General features: G+C 37.7%; 3 protein-coding genes across 8 annotated transcripts; all 3 read right to left on the reverse strand.

The window, feature by feature from the left end:
• Nucleotides 1–408: 408 nt before the first annotated feature.
• fance (FA complementation group E) lies at nucleotides 409–3,707 on the reverse strand. The gene is made up of 10 exons (XM_027030083.2): nucleotides 3,341–3,707; nucleotides 2,648–3,227; nucleotides 2,383–2,427; nucleotides 2,217–2,273; nucleotides 1,916–2,059; nucleotides 1,589–1,712; nucleotides 1,396–1,471; nucleotides 1,199–1,265; nucleotides 883–1,008; nucleotides 409–674 (listed from the first exon to the last, which is right to left on the reverse strand). The coding sequence occupies exons 1-10, from the start codon at nucleotides 3,535–3,537 to the stop codon at nucleotides 573–575; spliced, it is 1,518 nt and encodes a 505-aa protein (XP_026885884.2). The 5' UTR covers nucleotides 3,538–3,707; the 3' UTR covers nucleotides 409–572.
• A 537-nt stretch (nucleotides 3,708–4,244) lies between these two features.
• On the reverse strand, nucleotides 4,245–10,331 carry mkrn4 (makorin, ring finger protein, 4). 4 transcript variants are annotated; one of them, XM_035521808.1, is made up of 9 exons: nucleotides 10,258–10,331; nucleotides 8,040–8,099; nucleotides 6,935–7,063; nucleotides 6,583–6,848; nucleotides 6,289–6,416; nucleotides 5,959–6,197; nucleotides 5,717–5,827; nucleotides 5,246–5,363; nucleotides 4,245–5,101 (listed from the first exon to the last, which is right to left on the reverse strand). In XM_035521808.1, exons 2-9 carry the CDS (start codon nucleotides 8,075–8,077, stop codon nucleotides 4,979–4,981), a joined length of 1,152 nt encoding a protein of 383 aa, XP_035377701.1. In that variant the 5' UTR covers nucleotides 8,078–8,099; nucleotides 10,258–10,331; the 3' UTR covers nucleotides 4,245–4,978. The 4 variants fall into 4 exon arrangements, with proteins under 4 accessions (XP_035377701.1, XP_026888918.2, XP_026885888.2 ...); XM_027033117.2 differs by lacking the exons at nucleotides 8,040–8,099; nucleotides 10,258–10,331 and adding an exon at nucleotides 7,666–7,862; XM_027030087.2 differs by lacking the exons at nucleotides 8,040–8,099; nucleotides 10,258–10,331 and having other exon boundaries at nucleotides 6,935–7,862.
• Nucleotides 8,888–21,851, reverse strand: ppardb (peroxisome proliferator-activated receptor delta b). Of its 3 annotated transcripts, none has more exons than XM_027033113.2 (8): nucleotides 21,411–21,851; nucleotides 16,600–17,053; nucleotides 15,192–15,343; nucleotides 13,975–14,113; nucleotides 13,384–13,586; nucleotides 12,858–13,061; nucleotides 12,419–12,662; nucleotides 8,888–10,337 (listed from the first exon to the last, which is right to left on the reverse strand). In XM_027033113.2, the coding sequence occupies exons 2-8, from the start codon at nucleotides 16,988–16,990 to the stop codon at nucleotides 10,090–10,092; spliced, it is 1,581 nt and encodes a 526-aa protein (XP_026888914.1). In that variant the 5' UTR covers nucleotides 16,991–17,053; nucleotides 21,411–21,851; the 3' UTR covers nucleotides 8,888–10,089. The 3 variants fall into 3 exon arrangements, with proteins under 3 accessions (XP_026888914.1, XP_026888915.1, XP_026888916.1); XM_027033114.2 differs by having other exon boundaries at nucleotides 16,600–17,056; XM_027033115.2 differs by lacking the exon at nucleotides 21,411–21,851 and adding an exon at nucleotides 20,589–20,616 and having other exon boundaries at nucleotides 16,600–17,056.
• Nucleotides 21,852–22,815: the final 964 nt, after the last annotated feature.

A 22,815-nucleotide genomic window follows, 5' to 3' on the forward strand; every position in this document is an offset into this window, starting at 1 on the left:
ACCTGAAATCATCTTCAGAGTTCTAATATTTTTACTGTTTACCATCATGATTACTATCAAATAATAAGGACATCTGTCCAAAATGTTGTTTCTCTAGAAACTTAATGTGTTTCACTACAATTTTGAATATCTCTACATCTATGAAAAACATACATTTGGCAGGCTTTTGGCTTACTGTGTAGAGGGATTTCACTAATATGTTTATATGTAGATACTTTAGAAAAGCTAAATTAGAATATGTTTAAAAGTAACAACTATTTAGTTATCATTATTACTATTATTATTGTTGTCTATTTGGGTGGGGAGTGTAGTTATTCATAAAAATATTTACATTTGCATTATTAAGAAAATCATGCCCAAACTCAATTGATTTGCTAGGTTAAATCAGAATATCATGAATTTTCTAGATATTTTCTGTATATTTATTTTTAAAGTGGAGAGGGGTGAAAGCAATGGACAGATCAGTGCCATTATAGGATACAGGTCCTTGTTCATATATTTACAATTAAGATTTACTAGTATTTACAATGTTAGAAGATATAGAAAATGTATTTATATCAAAATAACATACATTACTGAGAAATACGTTTTAGTGCAGCCTGCAGAGATTTCTTAAGGAAGGTCTCATTGAAAGAGATACAGCACAACAATGTGTGTTGGCGCGATGCATTCATCTGTAAAGTCAGAAAAACAGTATTCATTTCAATTCTGAGAAACATTTTATGATACAAAATAAAATTTCCTTAAATATTAACTTAATTGGTCAAATGAGTATTTCTTAACATTGCATTGGCCCCAAAACTGTTGTACCGACTTCACACCTCACAGCACATGCTGATTTAATATCAGCCTGGCTGAATTAATCCATTTCATTCAGCTTACATAGGACTGGAACTTTGTCAGGACAGTCAGCATTATCTTGGCGAACTTCATGGACTTGGGGAATTGTGGAGACTGCCTGCTCAGTTGGGTAGTGAAAAGGGAGAAAAGCTCCTCACTTGGTTCAATCTCCAGAAAGTGGAAGGAGCAACATAAAGAAGATATGCAGGCACATTAAAACACTAACGCACAACATGAAGTACCACAGAGAAGAGAAAACTACATCATGTAACTCTTTTGGCACAATGTAATAATTCAACACTTAACTGTGTTTGAGCTTGTGGAGATTTTAAAAGGAAATATCAGGATATAAATATACCTTTAAATCCAACAAAGCATGGATGACTGACAACAAACCCTCATTCCAGGATCCATGAAGTGTCATCCTGGAAAGCAGCAAGTTGTCATGTAGACCGTTTATGCTTAAAACATCTTTTAAAATATAGGCAAGTGCTTGCGTAAAAATGCAGATCACGAAATCAATACATGTGAATATTTTAAAAAGATTTGACTCACTGGAATACAAACAGTCTGTGATGTGACTCAAGGCACTCTTTCACCAGCCGGCAGAATAGTTCAGCCTGGGCGTTATCTGAAGAAGAGTATAGTGACTTACAAACTAAATCTTTAACAGCATTTCAGAGTAATATACAATAACCAGTTAATTTGATCTAGCAGTGGGGGTTTACTTTGACTATACTTGCCACACCTGTTTGTCCTGCCTTTATGACTGGCTCTATAAGAGCTTGGCAGGTTGGCCTTGGGTAACGACTGCAAAGTGAGGTTACAGCAGTGACCAGACAACGAGAGGCTGGCTCTGTGAGGGAAAGAACCTGAGAAAGACAAAGAGAGTGAGTGCAGTATAGTAAAAAGAATCACCCCTGACCACCTCAAAAATCATGGGTATTTAAAATCATTAGAGAAATGACAAATCTACAAAATAACTTTTTGCCACATAAATAGCCGAATAGTTTCAGTGGGTTTCAGTGTTTAAATAATACCAGAATGCTAGCATGATGTAGAGTGCACCACCCACCTTACCAAGCAAGAGGTGCTTGATAATGATGCTTGCAGTGCTGTGGCTAAGATCTGGAGACAGAGCCAGCAGAAAGCTACAGAAATGAGGTAAGGTCGGCTCAGGGGTTTCAGCCAAACGTAGTATTCCACACAACATCTCCAACTGAAGTCAGCAAATAAAGAAAACATGAATGATTTTAAAACACAGGAACCACTGCTAATAAACCAGTGAGAAACAAACAGAACATAATTTTAAAAGTTTTTTGCGCAGTTTTATCAATTAAATGGTCTACAATGATAACAAGACAGTTCGGACAAACCTGATATGAATCACATTCATTCAGCACTCTGAGAAAAGGCATATAGCTCTCATCCCACTGTAAAGGGCAGACATAGAAAAAACAAACAAACAAACAAACGCCTTTTTAAAGAACCAGACAAGCTCATTTCTCTCACCAATTGTAGGGATCAAAATACTCTTCTTACCTCTGTTTCAGACTCCAGTAATTCTTTTATCAAAGGAACTGCTGCCTAAAATACAGTGCATCAGTTAATTAGCATTTCTTGTAGCACATTCATCATGATTTGCTCCCACCATTACTGTTTAGGCAAACTCCTGGGGCATGGTCATAGATTAACAAAAACAATGCGTTAGTTGTACCATTCCAAAAATGTAGATAAATCTGTATCTTGTCACAAGGCAGATTATTTGGGTTTTAATGTTAGCAATTTGTGTTAATTTCCACATCACCTTTATGTTGTCTGACAAAACACACAAGGATCCTTCCTCTGGCAGTTGATGTGTCATGGGAGAATCTCCTTCCAGATGCTTGTCAAGCTGCAAAGTATTTGCATTAGATTCCTCCACAGTCAACTTTTCACTCTCAGTGAGCCCACTGGCAGACATATCCAACTTCATCCTTTTGGAATGCAGCTCATTCCTCTCTGTATCCATGCATACAATCTCCCTTTTTCTTTTCTTATGTTCCAAATCTGTTTGATTATCTGGAGATAATTCACAGGTCCAATGTTCATTTAGGTACAGATCCCACACTCCTTTTTCTTGTGAATCTTTGAATCTCTCACACAGCCCTTTCAGGTCCACTATACATTGCGGGGTGAGAAGTGTACCTTTTCCAAGGTCTTCACTTCCAATATCTTTGTGAAGCTGAGTAATTAATGCACAAATCCATGGCTTTTTATTCACTTCCTGAGTGAGGCAGTGAAGCAGGGAAAGAACACTGTCTCGTGGCACACCAGGATGGATGAGATGCAGAAAGCACAGTAGATCACACTTAAATGCATCAGAAAACATGTTGACCAGTGGCTTCCTGCAACACGAGTTGGATTTTTTTTATAATACAGAATTATTTATACATTGTAAACACACTTGCAACTTTTCAATATTTGTCAACGAGCACCAATATAATGATTGCTTACTTACGTAGTGAGTGAGTTCGCTCGCTTATCCAAGCACGCCTCATCTCGACATAGTGTGTTCAGAAAGGATCGCAAAAAGAACTGAGTACTAGCGCCTCGCTGTTTCGTGAACATTTTCTGGGCATCACTTACTCCCCCGTTAAGTAACGCATATGCTAGCAAGCGGGCTCGACCGTCAAAACGGTTCAAGATTGTGGTCATGGTTTCGCTAGCTAACTAGCAGAGACAAGCTCTCAGCCAGGACAAATTGAGTTCATCTGTGAAACGTCCCAAAGTCTCTAAATCCACTGCACTGCCCTCACAGCACAGACGTTTTACCATAGAGCTAGACAGCTAGCTAGGACAATCAGACTTTATGCGCAAAGTTCTGGTCCTACCCTTTCGTCTGTGGCCAATTGCAAATTGCATCCCTACACTGCCACCTATCGTTTGTCATTCCAACATAAAATACTGTACTGTACTGCGCAAAAATATTTAAAAATAAATCCACTTGTGTTCAGTGACACCACTCTTAACTTCTTAACTCCGCTATTTTAATGAAAAAAAGTGGGCTCACTCTTTCTGGCTTTGCTAGTTATTATATTAAAAATCAAAAGGCCAACACTTACTAGGGAAGAACTAGTCAATTTACTTCTGGTTTCCCCAGATCAAAAAAGTTAGTCCCTCACCACACTAAGGGTGAAAGTTTAGTACAAAAGGACATTTAATCCATACCCATAAACACAGCCTTTAATGAATTGTGTAGGTTAATTCACCAGGAAAATTAAAAGCCACTCATGCAAAATTAAACAAAGTATTAGAGTTATAAACAACCTGTTTGAAATTCCACACCAGCATGTAGCCCATGGCTTGTAGATTGGCAAAGGCTAATTTCAGAGTTCCATTTTGTAGAATTGAAAAACAGCAAATAAGGCAATCCAAACATTTTATTTTTAATTTTCTTCCAGCAAAACATGTAAGGTAATAAAAGTTATAAAAATGTAATGCCAAGTCTTGGTGATGCCTGAACCTGTCAACACTGCAATATACATCAGATCATCAAAAGCCTGCCAACAAGTTTGCACAGCTGTTTGTCCAGAGCTGCACCAAGCCTAGTTTTAGATAATGTCACCAATATTTATTTATATATAAAAAATAAACTGGCCTGTAGTTTAGATTTAAACATGGCTAAGGTAGCAGAATCTAGATTAATAAAATATTAACTGAAGACAGCACTAAAATCAAAATCTGTGATACCAAAAAAAAAAAGAAAAAAAGTGCAAATTAGTAGGAGGCATACACAGAGGCGAATGTTACCAAACAGTACATAAGTGAACAAAACCACACGAACACTTTTTTCCAAAAGGTACTGGGGGGGGGAATCTAAACCTGGTCTCATCCCAAGGCAAGTACATGTACAAAGACAGCAGTCTCTCCCACCACTGAACACCACTGCAATAAATTTAACATGACTAAAAGTTAGCCAAATATGGAGGCTGAAAGCAAACCAACCTGTAGATCTCAGGCAGCATTTAATGCAGTGCCCCCAGCATGTACCAGGAGAGAGGAGACATGTACACCCAGCTCATCCAAGAGATGAGTAAGAGATGGACCACCAAGCAATTAACTAGTTATTTAAGAATGAGCTCCCAGAATCCAACACTCAAGAGACTTCATATTCATCAAGAAAATCAAAGTCCTCATCATCCAAAAGTGTCAGAGCAATGAAATAGCTCAGAATTCGCTGGTCTTCACCATCAATACTCCCCAGCAAGCCTGTGGTATTCTGTTGTAGGGTCAAGAAAGGTGGTGTTACCAGATCAATATCAATTCTTATTTCTAGAGTAGGGTTAAACCAGAGCTACTGTACATTATAAGATGTATAAAAATGCAAGTTATGGTTAAAGGCTGCTGAAAGGGGAGGGGTTACCTTTGGTCTGAAACGTCTGCGGTGAGGTCTGTACCCAGGTGGCAAGTCATGGCTGAAGATGCACTCTGAAGCAAAAGGGCAGTATCCATGGTGCATGAAGAAATTGCACTTTATTTTACTGATAGGGAGGGGTGCAAGACAGAACAGTTCCTTCAGACAACTGAACGCAGGGACCATGCATCTCTAACATGCATAGAAAACCCAACCCCCCAATTTATTTAAAAGAGGGAGGAGAAAAAAAAACAAACAAAAAAAAACAACCCTATCCACATTCCTTTTAGTCATGCTCAACTGCAAGATGTCAGTGATTTACATGCATCAACGTACCCTGCAACCTGAACATATTTTGAAAAGGCCCTGAGAAATATACTGCATTATGCAATTTTACATTTACATAACCATTTGTTTTAAAAATTGTCCCATTTAAATTAGTGAATACGTGAAACAATAGTAAACAGCAAGAGATCCAACCTGCTTTTTGCTTTAAAGGAAGCAATCAGTTCTGCCTTTGGCTCACCCTCACCGACCCAAAACTTGCTGGGAATGTAAAAAGACGACTTTACTCTGCACTGTGGACAGGCCCTGAAAAACATTTTTTTAAATGCACTTTAGTCCAAGCTGACATTCCATTTTATGCTTTCCCATGTGATATGGGAGTGTAGCATCAGTTAGAAAATACCATTTTAACTATTTGAAAGCAAATTGAAGCTTACTTGATGACATCTTCCTGGAAGTCTTTAGTCTTCCGCCATGTCATAATGCAACCAAGGCAGAAGGCATGGTTGCAGTTGGGCAGGATGCCAAAGCGCCTCTCCCTTGCTGTTGCTTTCTCATAAACTTTGTCCATGCAGATGCCACACAACACATTTTTGCTTTGATTGTAGGCTTCCGATTGTCCCTGCTCAGCTGAGGCAGTAGCACCACTCACACCCCCATACTGATTACTGGTTTCCTGAAAATGGTAGAACCCTGGTCAGTGAGCAGGGCAGTCTCACAGGGCCAGTCATTAAAATTCCTGCAGCCAAAAGGACAGTTCCATACACCTGATTGCCAGTTTTGGATACATTTTTTCCCTTAACTTCAGCAGAAGCTGCATTAGACATGGACCCCACAAAACTGCTGCTGTGTGACTGAGTAGGGTCTTCACACTGCTGTGGCTGCCATCCCTCATCTGCAGAGGGTAAACCATTAATCATCATCTGCTACTGAAGAGCTACATAAAGGAAAAGGTAAAACTCAAAAAGCCAATTTGCAATGCACATAAAGCTCAAGTGACAAATAGCTTCACAGTAATTTATAGAAATACTAAATATCAACCATTACGCTAAAGACATTACCCTGTGGTTGAGGTGCAACTGCATCTTCTTCCTCCTCAGCAATATTTGTAGTAAGATGCAAACTCTGTTGCCTCAAATTTGTGACCAGAGGCTCAGACCTTCTCCGACTCCAACTGTGTGCACCTTGCCTTGGGAAAAGGGAAGGCTCAGACCCACGACGGTCAGTCAAAGTATGACCCACTAAGGCAGAGGCATGGACTACAGGTGCTGAACCTCGTCTGCCACCTGAAGTTCCATTATCCACATATGGAGCGACATGGAGATACCTGAAATTAAAAACGGAGAATCAGCATACAAAATGCATTTCCAGGATTTGTTAAAGGAGTCTGCACAAAATTGAAACAGCCCTCACCTGCAACTATCACCAAACCAGCAACCACCTTTTTGGAAGTACCTGCATACTTGGACTGACTGCACCGTTGGCCATTCATGCAGATAAGAACAACGCTGACCATACCTGCAGGAACCATTTATGAACTGCCTGAAACAAAACATAGTAACGACAAGCATTCGACAAAACTCTTCAGACATGTTATGCATCGAGTACAAACTAACCATTTTCATAAGGTCCTCGACGTTAAAATTGAGTTATATAAAAAAAAAGAATGGCTTAAGTTACAAATGGTAACTTTTTGCCAACTTGAAATGTATTCCACTTGTACAGTAGTCGAATCACCAAACAAAACCTAGCTAGTTAATCTAGCTGTTTAGCCAACACAGCTGTTTGTAAATGGGGAGCTTCAAAACATCTTTCTTGATTAAAATTTGCGGAACCCGAAGCAGTAACAATAGCAAATAGTGCTAAAAATGTTTAAAAGTAAACAACAGGGAGCACTCAAACTTGGTCAGCTGTCGTTGTTTAGGTAGATAGCAGTTAGCGACCATCAAGCCAGCCAAGTTAGCTAGCTCGCTAATTAACTAGTTAGCCAGCTAACTGAAGTTCTTGGGGCATAACTCGATACAAGTTTAACATATCTAATAGCGTTACTTACGTGACTAGAGCTACAAAATAAATAAATAAAAGTGTATGCATGCATGTATGTATGTATGTATATAAACAAAAGGGTTTTAAATATAATCGACCTGCAAAGCTGTCTTTCTACATTAAAGCCATGTTTGGCTGCATGTCTATACGGTACATTACATCGATCCATTCTCATGTGTATCGTTAAGCCAGCTACTAGAAACCAGGTAGCGAACTAACTTTGGTGTATTTAAAGCTATAATCACGTTACTAGATACAAGTCTGCACTCATTCGTAGTGAAGACGGGAAGCTCCAAGCAAGCAACGTCACGCAGTATAGCCCAACCAATGCCGTTCTTAAGTACAAAATCAGCTCTGGATAATGACACTCAAAAACTAGATGAGTGGCTTGTAATTTTTAAGATAGTGTATCTCCTTTTGTTTCGTATACATGTCTCTATTTAAAATTCATTTTTCAAAAAAACATTCCTACCTGCAAACATCTTCCGTAAAGCGCGTATTCTTCTCCATTTGGCAGCCTGTTCCTTGAGCTCTGACGTAAGCAAAAACAATTTAACGCAGTTGTATTTAATTGTTAGACGAGGACTTGCCAATTAAAATGACTTTTAATCGATTGGCCCAATTGGCTCTACAACATGCAAGTTAGATCGTCCCACCCCAATAAGGAGTGGCAAAGGAACAGTTGCCTGCTGAAATCCAGGACATAGAGATTGCATAACCATGCTCGTTATATGCATATGACATAGGCCCCAGAACTTCAATGCACCCATAGAACAGGAGAAAAAGCAAGTAATGTATCTGTGGTAAAAGGCCTAAAAACCACACCTCCCAGAGCGTGCGCCTGTATGGATGCCAAGTGGTATCAAACTAGTAGCTGAGCAGTGTAGTTTGTCTTATATAACTGCACTTACTCCTGGCAAGTGTTGAAGGATTTGAAAGCAAGTGGTAGTGCACCTTGCTTGGAAATATGTTAGTGTCTGGGCACACATATGCAGGTATTTATATTGTGACGTTCAGCTTTGTAGCAATAGCGCATTTATATATTTTAAGTAGGCCTAACATCTCAAAAGCTGTGAAACAGTTAAAAAAAAAAAACTTAAATTTAAAAAAAAAAACATTATTAGATGAAATATTCTACAGATATGCAATTGGATGTTAAATGCATCCAGATATGATCTGTAGGGATAAACTCCTAAAAACAAATTTAGATGCAACTACAGGGCCCTGATTTAGGAAGTACATAACATCACATAGTTAGGGTTTTACCAAAAGAATAAATCTTTGTGGGGTGACCAAATAAATGAATAAACATGAAAATACTTTTTGTTTCAACAGATTTTCATTCTGAGCCACCTGAGCCATCAAAAATATCAAAATAATTGGTAATTAAAACTATTTGTATTCTTCACACCATTTGCTCCAGAATAAAAGTCTCCAACCTGAAAATACAGTGCATTTTTAAACCATAAATCAATTTTCTGATTTCTGACATGCTGCTGTTCATTAGAGACCCACCAATTTGACAGCTGAGGTCTGAAATAGATACTGGGTAGCTTTTAGAACAGTATAAGTGTCAAGCTTTTACACATACACAAAAGCCCATACAATAGGACATTGGAATAACATTTTAGGAAAATATGTCTTTACTACCAGTGAAGAATCTATATTTTGTTTTAAAACAAACCATTCCTTTAAGACCCCAAGTAAATAAATGTTAAATAAGGCAAACCAAATCAAACTCCTACAAACATGAAAGGCCATAAATAGCACTGGAAGAATGGGTTATCTTATTAATGTTATCTTATTAATGTTATCTGACATACCAAAAGTATATTGAACTTTAAAATAATGTTGACTGTAGCATTGCCTTTTGCTATCAGCAAATAAAAGCATGCCACTCCTCAGGGACATGACAAATTACAGACAATAGTCGAATTAAGGCAATATTCTTATGTAGCCAAGTACACATCCTGGTACCAGGCCCGTTAATATTTCTTTTAAAAGCATTTCATCTGTGGTGAAAATGTGACTAGTAATCATTTGAGCAAGCTTTAATTCCAAACAATGTCCCAAGCCAAGTTGCACTATAGCATTGGATCGAGTCTATGCCTTAAACCATGATTACAAGAACCCTTCCAAAAGTCCGGAAAGGTCTGCATTTAGGTGTGTGTGGCAGCCTGGATTTAAAACTACTTGAATCCTTTTAGTCAAGTCTAATTCAGAAAAAAAGGACTATTAGAAAATGGTGTATATAATACACTCAAAACACAACATTATATTCTGAGTTATATTGCTGAACTGTTGACCAGGTGGAAACTGTGATCAGCTGGTCACAAAAATCAATATTTATTAATTAAAAGAAACAAAAACCCCTAAGAATTTTTTTCCAACACAGTATTTGTGAAACTCCATAATAGTCTATAAAAATCTTAAGGTGTCTACAGCACCATGTGTACAAGACCTGTATATAATTTACATGTCTTGGTTCAGAATGAGAGGTTAATAGTCTTCACTGAAAAGATTTAATACATATCCTTGTAAATTTCTTGTAGAAGTGGATGGAGGGAGGTCTCAGATTCTGTCTTTTTAATCATTTGAACCAGTTGGGCGTTCTCTGTGACTAGCTGACGGAGGTCAGCCATCTTCTGCAGTAGTTTGGGGAAGAGGTAAAGTGAATCTGGATGGTGAACCTGGAGGTGCTGGTCTAGAGCCTGGAGGATGCTGTCTTGGATCTGCTCTACCTGCTTCACGTTCATGAGTCCTGGACGGTCTACACAGGGAGCACAGAGCCATATGCTTTACATTTCTATAAGAAAAGGTACCACTTTTTTAATATATATCTTATGGTACTGATTTTGAAAACACATGACAGTTTTCACAAATCTCAATTCAATGTATAAAAGACAAAAAAAGCAGCATCCTCTTTGGTTTCACAGAATGGGTATATCCATCACAGAAACAGAACCCTAATTACTAGTGAGACAATACATTACACTCACTGTCCTTAATTTCAAACACTCACCTTGCACACAGCTTAAGGGTGTGTTTTACAGATGTATATAGTTAAAGACTGTAGCCCATCTGCTGGCATGCACAATCCATCAGCAATCCTCCCCTTGTTCCTCACTGGCAAGTTTCCTACCACAAGACCACTGCTGACTGGATAAATATCCAGTCAACAGTGGTCCTGCAGTCATAATCTGACCAATCATGAAGACTGGGAGAATGGCTAACATTACGTTAACAGATATATTATAACAGGGGTCAGCAAAACTTTCTACATTCTGTGCCAAAAATATAAAGATGACTGTTATGCCAGATTTCCTGCATGCAGATAGTATTTTTTAAAATTTGTAATGCACTTTTATGCATACACTGCTTTGCTTAGCAATTCATGATACAGGTGTGGGTGCCAGCTTCACAAGTTATGTACACAGGTGTCACTGGAGGTGTAACTGTATGGGTTAGGTGGGCAACAACATGTGAATATACACACACAGAGTCATTACTTTAATAGGTATGCATATTCTGTGGCTGTACCTACTAGGCTGGCATGCATTTTTATGGTCATTTTTAGGCTGTAATCTACCACTCCCGCTACTAATACTGCACAGTGATATCAGCTGACTGACAAACTTCCTTACCGCATGTATGCTGCGTCAATTTGCCTTTTTCATGAGTGTCCTGGTTTTGCTCAAAGGGCAGGTGTCAGCTGTATGACTTCAATATAAATGCACTTGTTTAACTTTTTATAGAAGCACTTATAAATATAGCAAACTGATAAATCAGAAGTTATAAATATATACACAAAAGAGACATTGCCTGCCATTGTTTTAAAAAAACAAAACAGGTAATTCATGGAAGAGGCCACTAAAATTGTGAAGAGAACAAGTTATATCTTTGGACCTTTGGCATAAACAGAATTGAGCAAAAATGTACTGAGCCTGTAGGTACAGAGGAAATTAATAAAATGGCTACTAGTATATGTGACTGTAAAACAGACTTAAGCATCTTATATATGTTGGTTTAGTTTGCTTTAGCTGTAGTCTATCATGTTCAGCTTTCTACAGAATAAAGTTTTTTTTACATCATGCTAATTTGGTGGCATTAGATAACTCAAGCAAGCCTTATACACAAACCTAGGATTTCTGGTGCAGTCGAAATTAAGACCGGCAATTTAATTTTTATGGAGACAGTTTATGCGCTTGGCTATGTCTGCTGCTAATATAAAAATCTTTCTCTCTCTCTGTCCCTTTCTCACTCTCACCCCCCTAGAGCTTTAAATAAATAAATATTTTTAAAATAATTAAAAATATATGTCACAACATAGCCCATATTGAAAACACAAACCGATATGAACCAATTTATTAGATGTTCCCCGAAATGTCTATCCTTAGCTAAAACAATAAACACCATTAAAAGATCTTCACCGCTAAACACGTATAGCTTTATGTGTGTGTGCGTGTACATGGTAGATTGGATGTAAAGTGCACATCTATAGCCAACAGAGTGGGAAACAGAAAATTTTAAATGCTTTGAGAAATCATTCCATTTATATTTCTGCAGCCTGAATGTAAGCCTGGTTCTTTTGGGAAGCTTGATCGGCCCTATAAGCTTGGATTGTCATTATATTATTATAGCTCTAGTCTAATTATACAAACATAGAACTATAGTTTGGTCTTCTGTATGCCACTGTAAATGGCTCCATGTGCCCATCCTGGAATGTGCTCCACAGGTTGTCAACCCGTCCAATAACGATTATTAGCATGAGCCCAGAATTCTCCTATTGCTGCCTCTCTAATACTTACATTAAAGCCTTATCACTACACTGACACTTGTTCCAATTCTCACCTCCACACAGTATGATGGCCGCCACAAACAGAGCCAAATCGCTGTCATCCAGCTCCAAGGCGTTGAACTTCACTGCAAACTCAAACTTGGGTTCCATAATTTCACTGAAGGGTTTGCGCAGGCTTCGTAAAAACTCTCTCGTCACAAAGCCCTTGCCATTGGCTACCAGGAGTCCATCTTTATTCATTAGGGATGGCAGCATTGCAAAAATGGACTCATGAACGCCATACTTTAACAAGGTCACCTGAGAGAGGAGAAGGACAGGGAAATCAACCAGGGCCAGACAGTAAGCTATGCTCAAAACATGACTGTGACATCAATTTTTGCTGATATTACTATGCAATTGGGACCTAGAATTGTGATAGCTGGTGTGAAAAACCACATGGAATAACCCCCATCTCAACACAGAAAAGACAGAGGACTACCATGTCATTTATACCTGATCATTAAGGAAAAGATCTACAAAGCCAGGGATGTTTTTGGCAAACTCTGTGAGCTCTCGAACAGTTTCCACTGTGGTGCACTGGCACCGGTAAAAAACATGGACTCCGATTTCTTTATTTGGGGGTGCGCCATTCAGCTGGTTCCAGACCAAACCATTCTCCGCTTGCCACAGTGAATCCATATCATGAATCACAAAGGGCTGCAGACAAAAAAAAAAGTCAGCTGTTAAAAAATAAATCTATTTTTTTAAATATCACACAAATGACTTTTTCATCCCCATATAGCACAATATAAAGGCGTGCCTCCATACATGTAATAAATGACCGTTCAGTAATAAAGGTGGTGGTTGCACAAACAACAACCACAAGTCATATGTTGTTAAAAATAAAATCACATTGGCAATGTAACTTCAGAACACTGATGCCTCATCTGCTGGAGTTAGCTTCAGTCCTTAGTGCACATAATAATCAGAGGCTTCAGATTAGTGTCCTACATACAATGTAGATAAAAGGTGGAAATACCGTTGTGGAGCTGGTCTTGCCAGTGAGGATGCTGCGTGCTTTTTTCTTGGTCATGTTGAGGTTCTTTAGGTAGGCTGTATTTACATGCTTGGCCAAAGTTTTGAGATCAGAGCGTCCAGGGCTCAGAAGATTCTTTTCTCCTGCCAGTAGCCCGGCCACCAGTTTCTTCTTCTCTGCCTCTGGCATACGGCCATACCGAATAGCTGTGGTGTTAAACAAGGTTTAGGTGGTCATTTTGCTTTAAGGTTTGCTCCCAACCATGAAAATGTGGTATCGGGTAGAGGAGCAGTAAATAACACAAGGAATAATACTTAAAGGGTCAGTTTTGAACCGATTCTTAGCAACACTACAAAGTGACTTCATACATTGACATGCTATTAACCATATTCCAAAATGTATAAAAAAGTAAGTCTATTAGGTAAAGGATTATTGTAAATTGAAGATAAATGTAGCCCCCTCTTGTGAATGAACTTGTGCATCCACAAAATGTAAACCACAGCATGGAGCTCCACTTTTCATAAGAGCTAAACTCACATTTATGGTTTTTCACATGTTAATTTGATCAGCCCAATGTGACTGAATAATCCTCACCATCATGGGACATGCCAAGAGCCAGGCACTTCTGGAAGCGGCAGTATTGGCACTTATTGCGACTCTTCTTTTGGATTTTGCAGGTGCGCTCACAGCGGTCATACTCTAGCTTCATACGAATGGTGCGTCTAAAAAATCCCTGTGAATGAGAAAACCATATACAACCATTAACACCTAATGCAACTTTAGATCATTTTTGTAACATCATTTTGGAAAAAAATATAATAGTTATAATGAATAAAGAAAAAAGGAAAAGAAAAACAAAATGTTTTTATCCATTTCAAACCATCCCATGCCAAAACAAAGAAGCTCTTTAAAATGTTACCATTGTTTTGAGGAGACAATAAAAAGGACAAAAAATAAACTAACATTTCATAAAGTGCACATCTGCACTTGCCTCTATATATGCATAAAATCAGATACAAATATCAGTAACAACAATCAACAAGCTAAGTAAAGAATAAACCAAAATACAATATAGTAATACACATGGATTGGAGTTGTAGAATGTTTTTAAGTATTGGAATATATGCGATATGTTTATATCGCAGCGAAGACACCTAAATTGAAGTGTGATGTTTATAAATATTATTGTACACCTATTTCATAGGTGATCAGTGTCCATTAACAGTGAACATTTATGCTATATTCATTAATATACTTAAATGTCAAGCACTTCATGTACATCACTATAAACGTTCCAACACTTGCTTTTTGTATTTAACAGTCTACAATTATAATAAATAGACTATAAACAGTCTATTAATGGTTACAAAAGCATGGGTACAGTATGTTTAAAGAAAAAAAAAAACAACAACATTAACCCACCATGGTTCAGGATGTTAAAATTAAGTTTAACAAACCTTTGTTAAACATCCTTGCAGCTGAATAGACATTGTTCAGAATTATTACAAACAATGTTTAGAGATCTTAGAGTAAGTCTAAATTGTTTAATATTCTGCATTATTTTTACTGGGCACCATGTAGATTATATAAGCTTGGTCTTATAGAGTCACCAGAATACTGGTGGTGTCAGGTTGGAGAAGGCAGTTTAGTAAATTCTGGCTTGGTTTACATGATTATTTAATATAAATAATGGATTAAGAATGAATGGACTCAAAGCATTGCACAAAGCACAGAAAGGGTTTTTGTGGTAAATGGCACCTGACGGCTTTGGTACTGCTGTGAACTAAGTAGCAGGGAGCTAAGGCTGGTACCTTGCAACCCTCACAGGCATGCACACCATAGTGGAACCCTGAAGCTTTGTCCCCACATATCCTGCACTCCACACTCAGTCCCACGCCATCAGCGTCATCCCGGCCGAGCCTCAAGTGATCAGATAGTGAGAGTGCAGACGTTTGCAGTGGATCTGAGTCAGAGGAGGAAAAATAAAATAAAATTATGCATTTGCTGAACAATCCTACTGATATGGCAGTGTCTCAATCATATGTGTAGAAATGACCTATTAGCATAGTTCCCTGGGATGTTAATGAAATGTCTGACATCTCAAAATACCACAAAGATCCAACTTTCTCACCGTGTCAAAACAGCACTGTTCCTTAAAAATGATAATGAACCAGCACTCACCACACCCCCATCTACATGCATAATTTCTGAGTGTGAACCATGGCTGCAAGAGAAAACATAGCAGAGCAACCATATTTGTCTGATCCAGAGTCAGACCCTGAGTTTGCTCTGAGGTCAGCTCTGCTCATTCTAACAGCTACACACACCCTAACATACATACCTACACACTACAAAGTGTGCCTGTGTGCCAGGTTACAGATCTACTTTACAGACATTAAGTACATTTTCACATAGCACAATATGCTAATGTCGCTAACGTTATTGAAGATCCTGCAGCATGCAACACCAATGACTTTCTAGAAAATTACATCTATTACTTCATCCATTACCATTAGCTAGTGCTAAATGGCCAAAGAAACGCACAGCATAATTATTTTTTAAATACTTAGCTAGACAGATACTTTTCTCTAATCTGTAGTTTTGGAAATGACACAGTACTGATCCCTCTGTATCCTTTAGGTTGGTACAAACTCCAGATACTCAAATGTATGTGCACAATCACTGAAAAAATTTATGTTAACATATTGTATCCCCTTTAATACTCATTTTAGATGTTTGAGAAATGTGACAACTAGGCATGTCTGGTTTAACCAGCCTACCATCAATTGCTCAGTTTCAGTTAAGTGTCAACAATACAAAATCTGAGCCAAGCAGAGCATGCTAGATTAATAATTACACTCACCCTAATCATTAACATCATCACAAAAATCACAACTGTAATTATGAACATCTTATGTTACAAGCCAGCAAGTAAGCATTTAACTCTGATACAGCCACTAACTAATGTTAATATAAAGAATTATTCCTGGATGTAATCCACTCTTGGAACTACTTAACTGACATGATTAATGGGAGAACAAAGATGTTTATTGTGCACCAAGATGTTTATTGTCCCCAAAATGTTTATTTTGGTCTTTACTGCAATCCACATTTGGTCTACCACTAACTGACCTAGCTAGCTACTGCACAGGTGAACCGAGACCCCTTGTGTTTGAGAGTTTCAACAATTGGACTCATTCATTCAGTAAGCATTTTTACCTGGGAATGAGCTAGCTTTTACATGTGTACTACTGTTCTTCTGCTGTTTATCCTTTTTCACTCTGTCCCCATTCCATGATTCCTTGCTGAGGGGCGATACCCCTGTTCCTGTGGTGTCCAAGATCTCGCTGCCCTCCCTCTCTCCCTCATCCGCTGAGGCAGAGCCCAGCTCCTGAAGGTCTGTGGTACCTCCACAGTCAGACGAGGTGGACTCTCCCTCCTGAACAGTCAGCCAGGCTGTGTCCACAGTGACGCGAGGAAGGCTGATATCAGCCTGGGGAGACGTCTGGCCTTCCATAAACTCCGCCAGTGCCATGGCCCCCTCCACCATGGTTAGCTCCACCAAGCCTTCACCTTTCACTGGAGAAGTAGCTTGCTCATCCCCCTCCATGGCTCTTTGTCAGGCAGCCTGCTAAAGGTCCTCACCTTCCATCCTATAGCTATTGTGGCCACCCTGCTGACAGTCAACACAAGAAAAGAAACAGTATCAACTGGAAGATAGTAATCTATCATCATAATCTAATAAATTCCATCCAAAATTTTCTGGACCGTTATGTGTTCAGTGAATACAATTGTATTATTATGACCAATAAAAAGAGGACACTACACTACAAACATGACCACCACAACCTATTCTGTGTGACTTGTCTCAATAAGATATGGCTGCTTTTTGTGTTATGAGATTGGCACTCACAGTTTACATTCCATTTTTACCTGTGAGCAAAATAACTTACATGACTGAAAAAACCTATTGTTTTCTTCAAGCCAGAAGATTACATGCATAAGAAAAATGTCGGTCAGATTAGTTAACTATTACTGCAGCCCTGTTTGGGATTAAGGTTTATTTTAAGAAGCAAAGCAACAGCTATTCAGAAAAGCAAATATTAGTTTTAGTCTTTAAACTCCCTAAGGCCCTTTACTAAAAGGCTTTGGTAAGCCAATGACATTCTCTTATTCAGTTTGCTTAATATGAGTTTGTATTATGAAAAAGAAACTTTGGGAAATTGGCTACATTCAGACCAGCAGGCTTAACTGATCAATCTATTAACCACAGAGGAGCAGCCTTACTCACAGAATATCTATCTTAGTTATGAATCTAGAATTAATGAGTGTTTTAAATAGTAACTTCCAGATGTTAGTATGTAAATTTTAATATATTTTTGCATTAACCAATTCAGCATGTTGGCTGAACCAGTGAGTGTAGGGAAGATTAAAAAAAAAAGACAAGGAGGCCTTAAAATCTAAAATGTTTCTCATGATCTGTCAGTATGACTACTAAAAACTAAGATTAAAGGCAAAAAAAAAAAATCTCTTTCAACACCATTTTACAGTCTTTATCAGACTTCACTGCAACAGTCATCAACACACAATCAACTTGAGTTAAGAATCAATCTACTTCAAATCTATGTAGAGATAAATAAAACAAACCTTTTTGTTTAACACAAAATAGTTTAATGGCAAATTCCTCAGCATTCCAGATGATATATTATCTTGTAGCAAAGGCAAAGTGTAGATTTGAACCCCAGGAAAGGTGCAAGCCGTGACTAGCTACATTAAAACTGGCAGACTTAACTGAACAATCTACTAATCACAGAGTATGAGCCTTACTCATAGAGCATCTAGTCTAGTTCTGAATCTAGAATTAATAAGAAGTTTAAATAGGAACTTCTAAATGTAATAATTTGTAAACCTTATTTCTGAACTAGTGGAGTGCCAGTAGAGTCATCCAGACAGCATATGAATAGTAGATCAAAACCTTAGCACCTTTGGTATAATATAAATCATCATCATAAATTCTTTTTTTTTTTAAAAAAGGTTTACACCTTAATAAATTAGATTTAACAAAAGTGCTAAAATATATTTAAATAATGCAGATCTCAAGCAGATCTCTGCAAATTTGTACCAATATGAATCATTAATCCTGTAAACACATTTGGCACTTGGTGACTACAGTGTCAGCGCTGCATTCCTCAAACTGCAGAATTAATTTTACTCCATTTCTGTCCAATACACAACCTAGACAACTACTTTACCAGCCTGTCTTAACCAAAGGTCTTTACATTCTTCCTAGCACCTGACAGTCCGGAGTAAAATATTTTCTTTTTCAGACTCTGATTAACTTCACTTTGATCTCACTCCCAGGCCACTACCTGATTTTTACAATTGTGGACAAAACAGGCCACACTGTGGACGGGTTTTGTTTTGCAAAATTGAGATAGCACAATGATCACTGTTATCTGGCTAAGAAAGTATTGCTTTGGATCAAAATCAACCATTTAAACAGAATAAAACTTCAAGGATCAGCAGCAAATATGACTTGTGTTTCTGCAAGCTAATGTAAAGAAAATGTTTTAAGTTGACATGAGAGGTGGAGTAACCAAGATAGCTTACAGCATATGACAAAACAGGCTTACTGCAAGAATAGTCTTCAGCCTATCACAAAACATGAATACTGGCTTACTGCCTAGGTCATTTTAGCCTAGGTGATATGTTACTAGTCAAGCCATTAGTCAAGCCATTACTCAAGACATTCTAGAGACCATCTGCTATTGTATACACTCTGTTCCACAGTGCAACAACCCATGTTGCAGAATTCATAGCATTAACCTACCTTCTGACTGCTGTTATACAGATATGCAAGAACACACAAAAGATACCCTCACTCTTTCTTCCAGCACATGTATATATTTTTTTATCTTAAAGTAGGTTTCATCCAATCCAAAAACAATCCAATAAAATGGCTTGCTATGGCTAAACTAAACTGATTGATGATTTCTCTAGATTGCTATTTATGTTTGCCCTGCCCAGCTCATGACAAAAGGAATTACCCATCATCAAATCATGATCACTTTTATTTATACAGTGCCTTTCCCATGCTGAAGGACACTTTACAATCAAAACATAGTCTATATAAATGAAGTACACAATTAAGTAACAAAAAGACATTACAAGTATAACATTCAAATACATGAGGAGCATTACTAACAGCAAAATCAAGTAAGTCTTTAACAGAGGTTTAAATGAGGGAAGCGAGGAGGCATCCTGAATAGATTTGGGATTCCTTAATTTGGCAGCAATTACACTAAATTATCATTCACCCATTAAGGTCAAATTAAATATTAGAAAGCTACAATTTGGTGATTTTAATGTACAGGGTGGGACACATGGATGAAAAAGCTAAATCAGGTAATGAGGCTGTGCAAAGATTTATATGTAATAAGAAGAACCTTGTACTGAACACAGAATGTAATAGGTAACCAATGTAGACACTGAAGGATAGGGGTGAGATTGTCAGCTTTCATAGAGTGGATGAGGATCTAAGCAGCTACATTTTGTACACACCATAACCTATTGAGGAGAATGACAGGAAGGCTGGATTAAAAAAAAACCCCAAAAACTAAACAAACAAAAAAAACAACAACATAGTAATCTATATAGATCTCTAACGCTTAAACAAGTGCTTCTATGTCTGCTAGACCAAGGGACGACTGGAGAGGAGCGATATTATTAAGATGGAAAAGTGCTCTTAACTACAGAATTGACATGAATGTCAAAAGGATAGCATGGGGTGACAAACTCAGATTACGGATGTGGGAAGATGTTATTATCAGAATCCCATCAATATTGAGGCCAAGAAGAGATGAGCTTTAGAGCCTGATAAAGAGCAACTCAGATTTGCTTGTGTTCAGTTAAAAAAGTTCACAAAACTTTGAAAGCAAGTATTGAATTCAAACTTCACAAGGCCAGCATGGCCAATCCACCTTGAAACATGTAAAGGCTATTTTACCTTGAACTTGACAGCTCATTTAAGTCATTAAATCAGGAGATCAGCACTGATTTAAAGCCACACAATAATTTCTATACTTTTCTTTACATCAGATTAACTACATTGTTATATTCCAAATAACTTTGGATACTTGCTAAAACAGTTTAGATCAAATTTTAAGCTTTTAAAGGTTCAAACTTTTAAAGTTAAACTGAGTTCTTACGAGATTTAAGTGATCTTGGGCCTGAGCGCAACACTGCTCCACCAAGTCCGTCCTCCTCTATTTAACTCACGTTAAGCGGTCTAACTAACCTAAGATAGAGGGTTTGCTACAGAAAATAACGTTACAAAAATGTAAATAAATAATAAATCACCATCAAGACAGGATTTAAACTTGTCCGAACATGCTATCTACTATCTAGTAAAATTTACAATCAATTAGCATTTAATTTCAAGCATTAAAAGCGATAAAAAGATAATGTGATTTATGTCCAGCAAGGACAAACATTCACCGCTAACTGACCGCGCTAGCTAAATATTTAGCTAGATGGCCATCTAACTATTGATTTAGACGCACGGGATTCGCTTAGCTAGCCAGCCGCATATCCAGCCGCATATCCAGCTAATTTTACCTAGCGAATGTTGGCTCTATTAAACTAAGTCTTGTTTTTTCTGGCTGCAAAATACAGTTCACTAACATAGCCAAAGTTACCTAGCTAGGTATCTTAGCTAACCTAGCAAGCTCTGGCATATCTCGCAAGAACCCCAATACAACCAAGCAATCCATGAACAAGCCCATACAGATGTACTACATTAACAACATTAACCCTATTTGTTAGCTAGTTGTATATCTAGACAGCCAGTGTTGTTTCTTAGTTGCTAGTTAAATAGCTAGTAACCTAAAATAGCTGTTCACAAGTTGACAGCTCGTTAGCGATAGTAATATGCACATTTATATAGCTAGTTATTGGCATACAAACGCGTTGGTAATTAGTTAGCTAGCGTTAACCTAGCTAGCTAACTTTTCATCAGCAGTCGTACGTACCTGTTCTTCTGTTTACTGGCTGGTTTTAATGTTCCCAGGACGAAAGATGAGCGAGCACCAGCTTTCGTCCTCTTGAATAAATACCAACTATTTCCAAATAGTGGCCTGCTATATGTAACGATCGCATGGTCAGAGAACAGCTATCTGGGTAACTAGGCTAGCTACTCCCATTAACAACCAGTGATTTAGTTCACTGTAGCATATGCTATTTCTCTTACTAACGTAGCTACATTGTAGCCAACTAGCTAGCCAACTAAGCTAATGCGTCTTTTCAGAGGTAAACCTTTATTACAATTTAGATATTAAGTCATTTTTTCTATTCCATGTAATGCTCACATTTACATAATTTGTTAGCGGTAGTTAACCAAGACCTCGAAAGAGTGCGGAAACAAACTTTTGATGACTTCTTACTGGAAAACCCTCCACTTGCTCTGATTGCTCTCAGGATTGACAGCAAAACCATATTACGCCTCAGCTTGGGTGATACGCACACTTAGTGGGCGTGTCCAACACAAGTACCTAAAGTACAATGTTAAATTAATTATCTTATATTTCAGTATTTTTTATGAGAATCTCGTATGTTTGTGAAAAGCAAAGTGTGTTTAGGTAGCCTACGTATAATTAAGATAAATCGGACGAGAGTAGAGACAACGGATTTTTGCTTTACAAATTATAAATAACAAAAGATCAAGAAACGCTTCTGATATTTATTTTAAATTTAACTCCTGCTTATGGTGTTCGAATCACTACCATTAAGAGGATGTACTTTATTGTGTTATTTAATTGGTGTTCATTTTCGAAAGAGCGAAATATTGCTTTATTTGTCCAGATAAACAAAAACTGAGAACAAATAACGGCAGATTTCAGCAGATGGTGCCATAACCCAGGAAACATTGTCTTTCAAAAAGTTGATAAAATAAAAGGGAAAAATTCCTAATAACAAACAAACAAAAACAAAACAAAACAGAGTCAGCATTTACCTAGCTAAACTCTTTCCAGACTGAGGTAATTGTATTTCCAGCAACTTCAGCAAACAGGCATTTAGAGTTAGAGCTGCACAGTATAAAACAACATTATATTCTAATAATATAGTTAAATTTTGTAGTTGTGATATGCAGTATATTGCAATATGTTAAAACATTCTTGCAAACCCTTGATGTGACACATCTAAAGGGTGGCCTACATTATTTTGACCAAAATTATTTACGCACTATTTACATGCGTTAGATCATGAGAATTCAATAATTTTATTAAACAACACATGATAATCCTCTTAATCTTTGAACAATTAAAAAAGTCCAATGTATTTGAATAACTGTTAAACATAATAGTTGATTCATGGTATGGGCAACCACCTTGTTAGGTTAGTTGTTTGCTCAGAGCCATTTTACATGACTGTGTGCAC

This window comes from Electrophorus electricus, chromosome 23 (assembly GCF_013358815.1).
Source record: "Electrophorus electricus isolate fEleEle1 chromosome 23, fEleEle1.pri, whole genome shotgun sequence".
In the NCBI taxonomy this organism is placed as follows: domain Eukaryota; kingdom Metazoa; phylum Chordata; class Actinopteri; order Gymnotiformes; family Gymnotidae; genus Electrophorus; species Electrophorus electricus.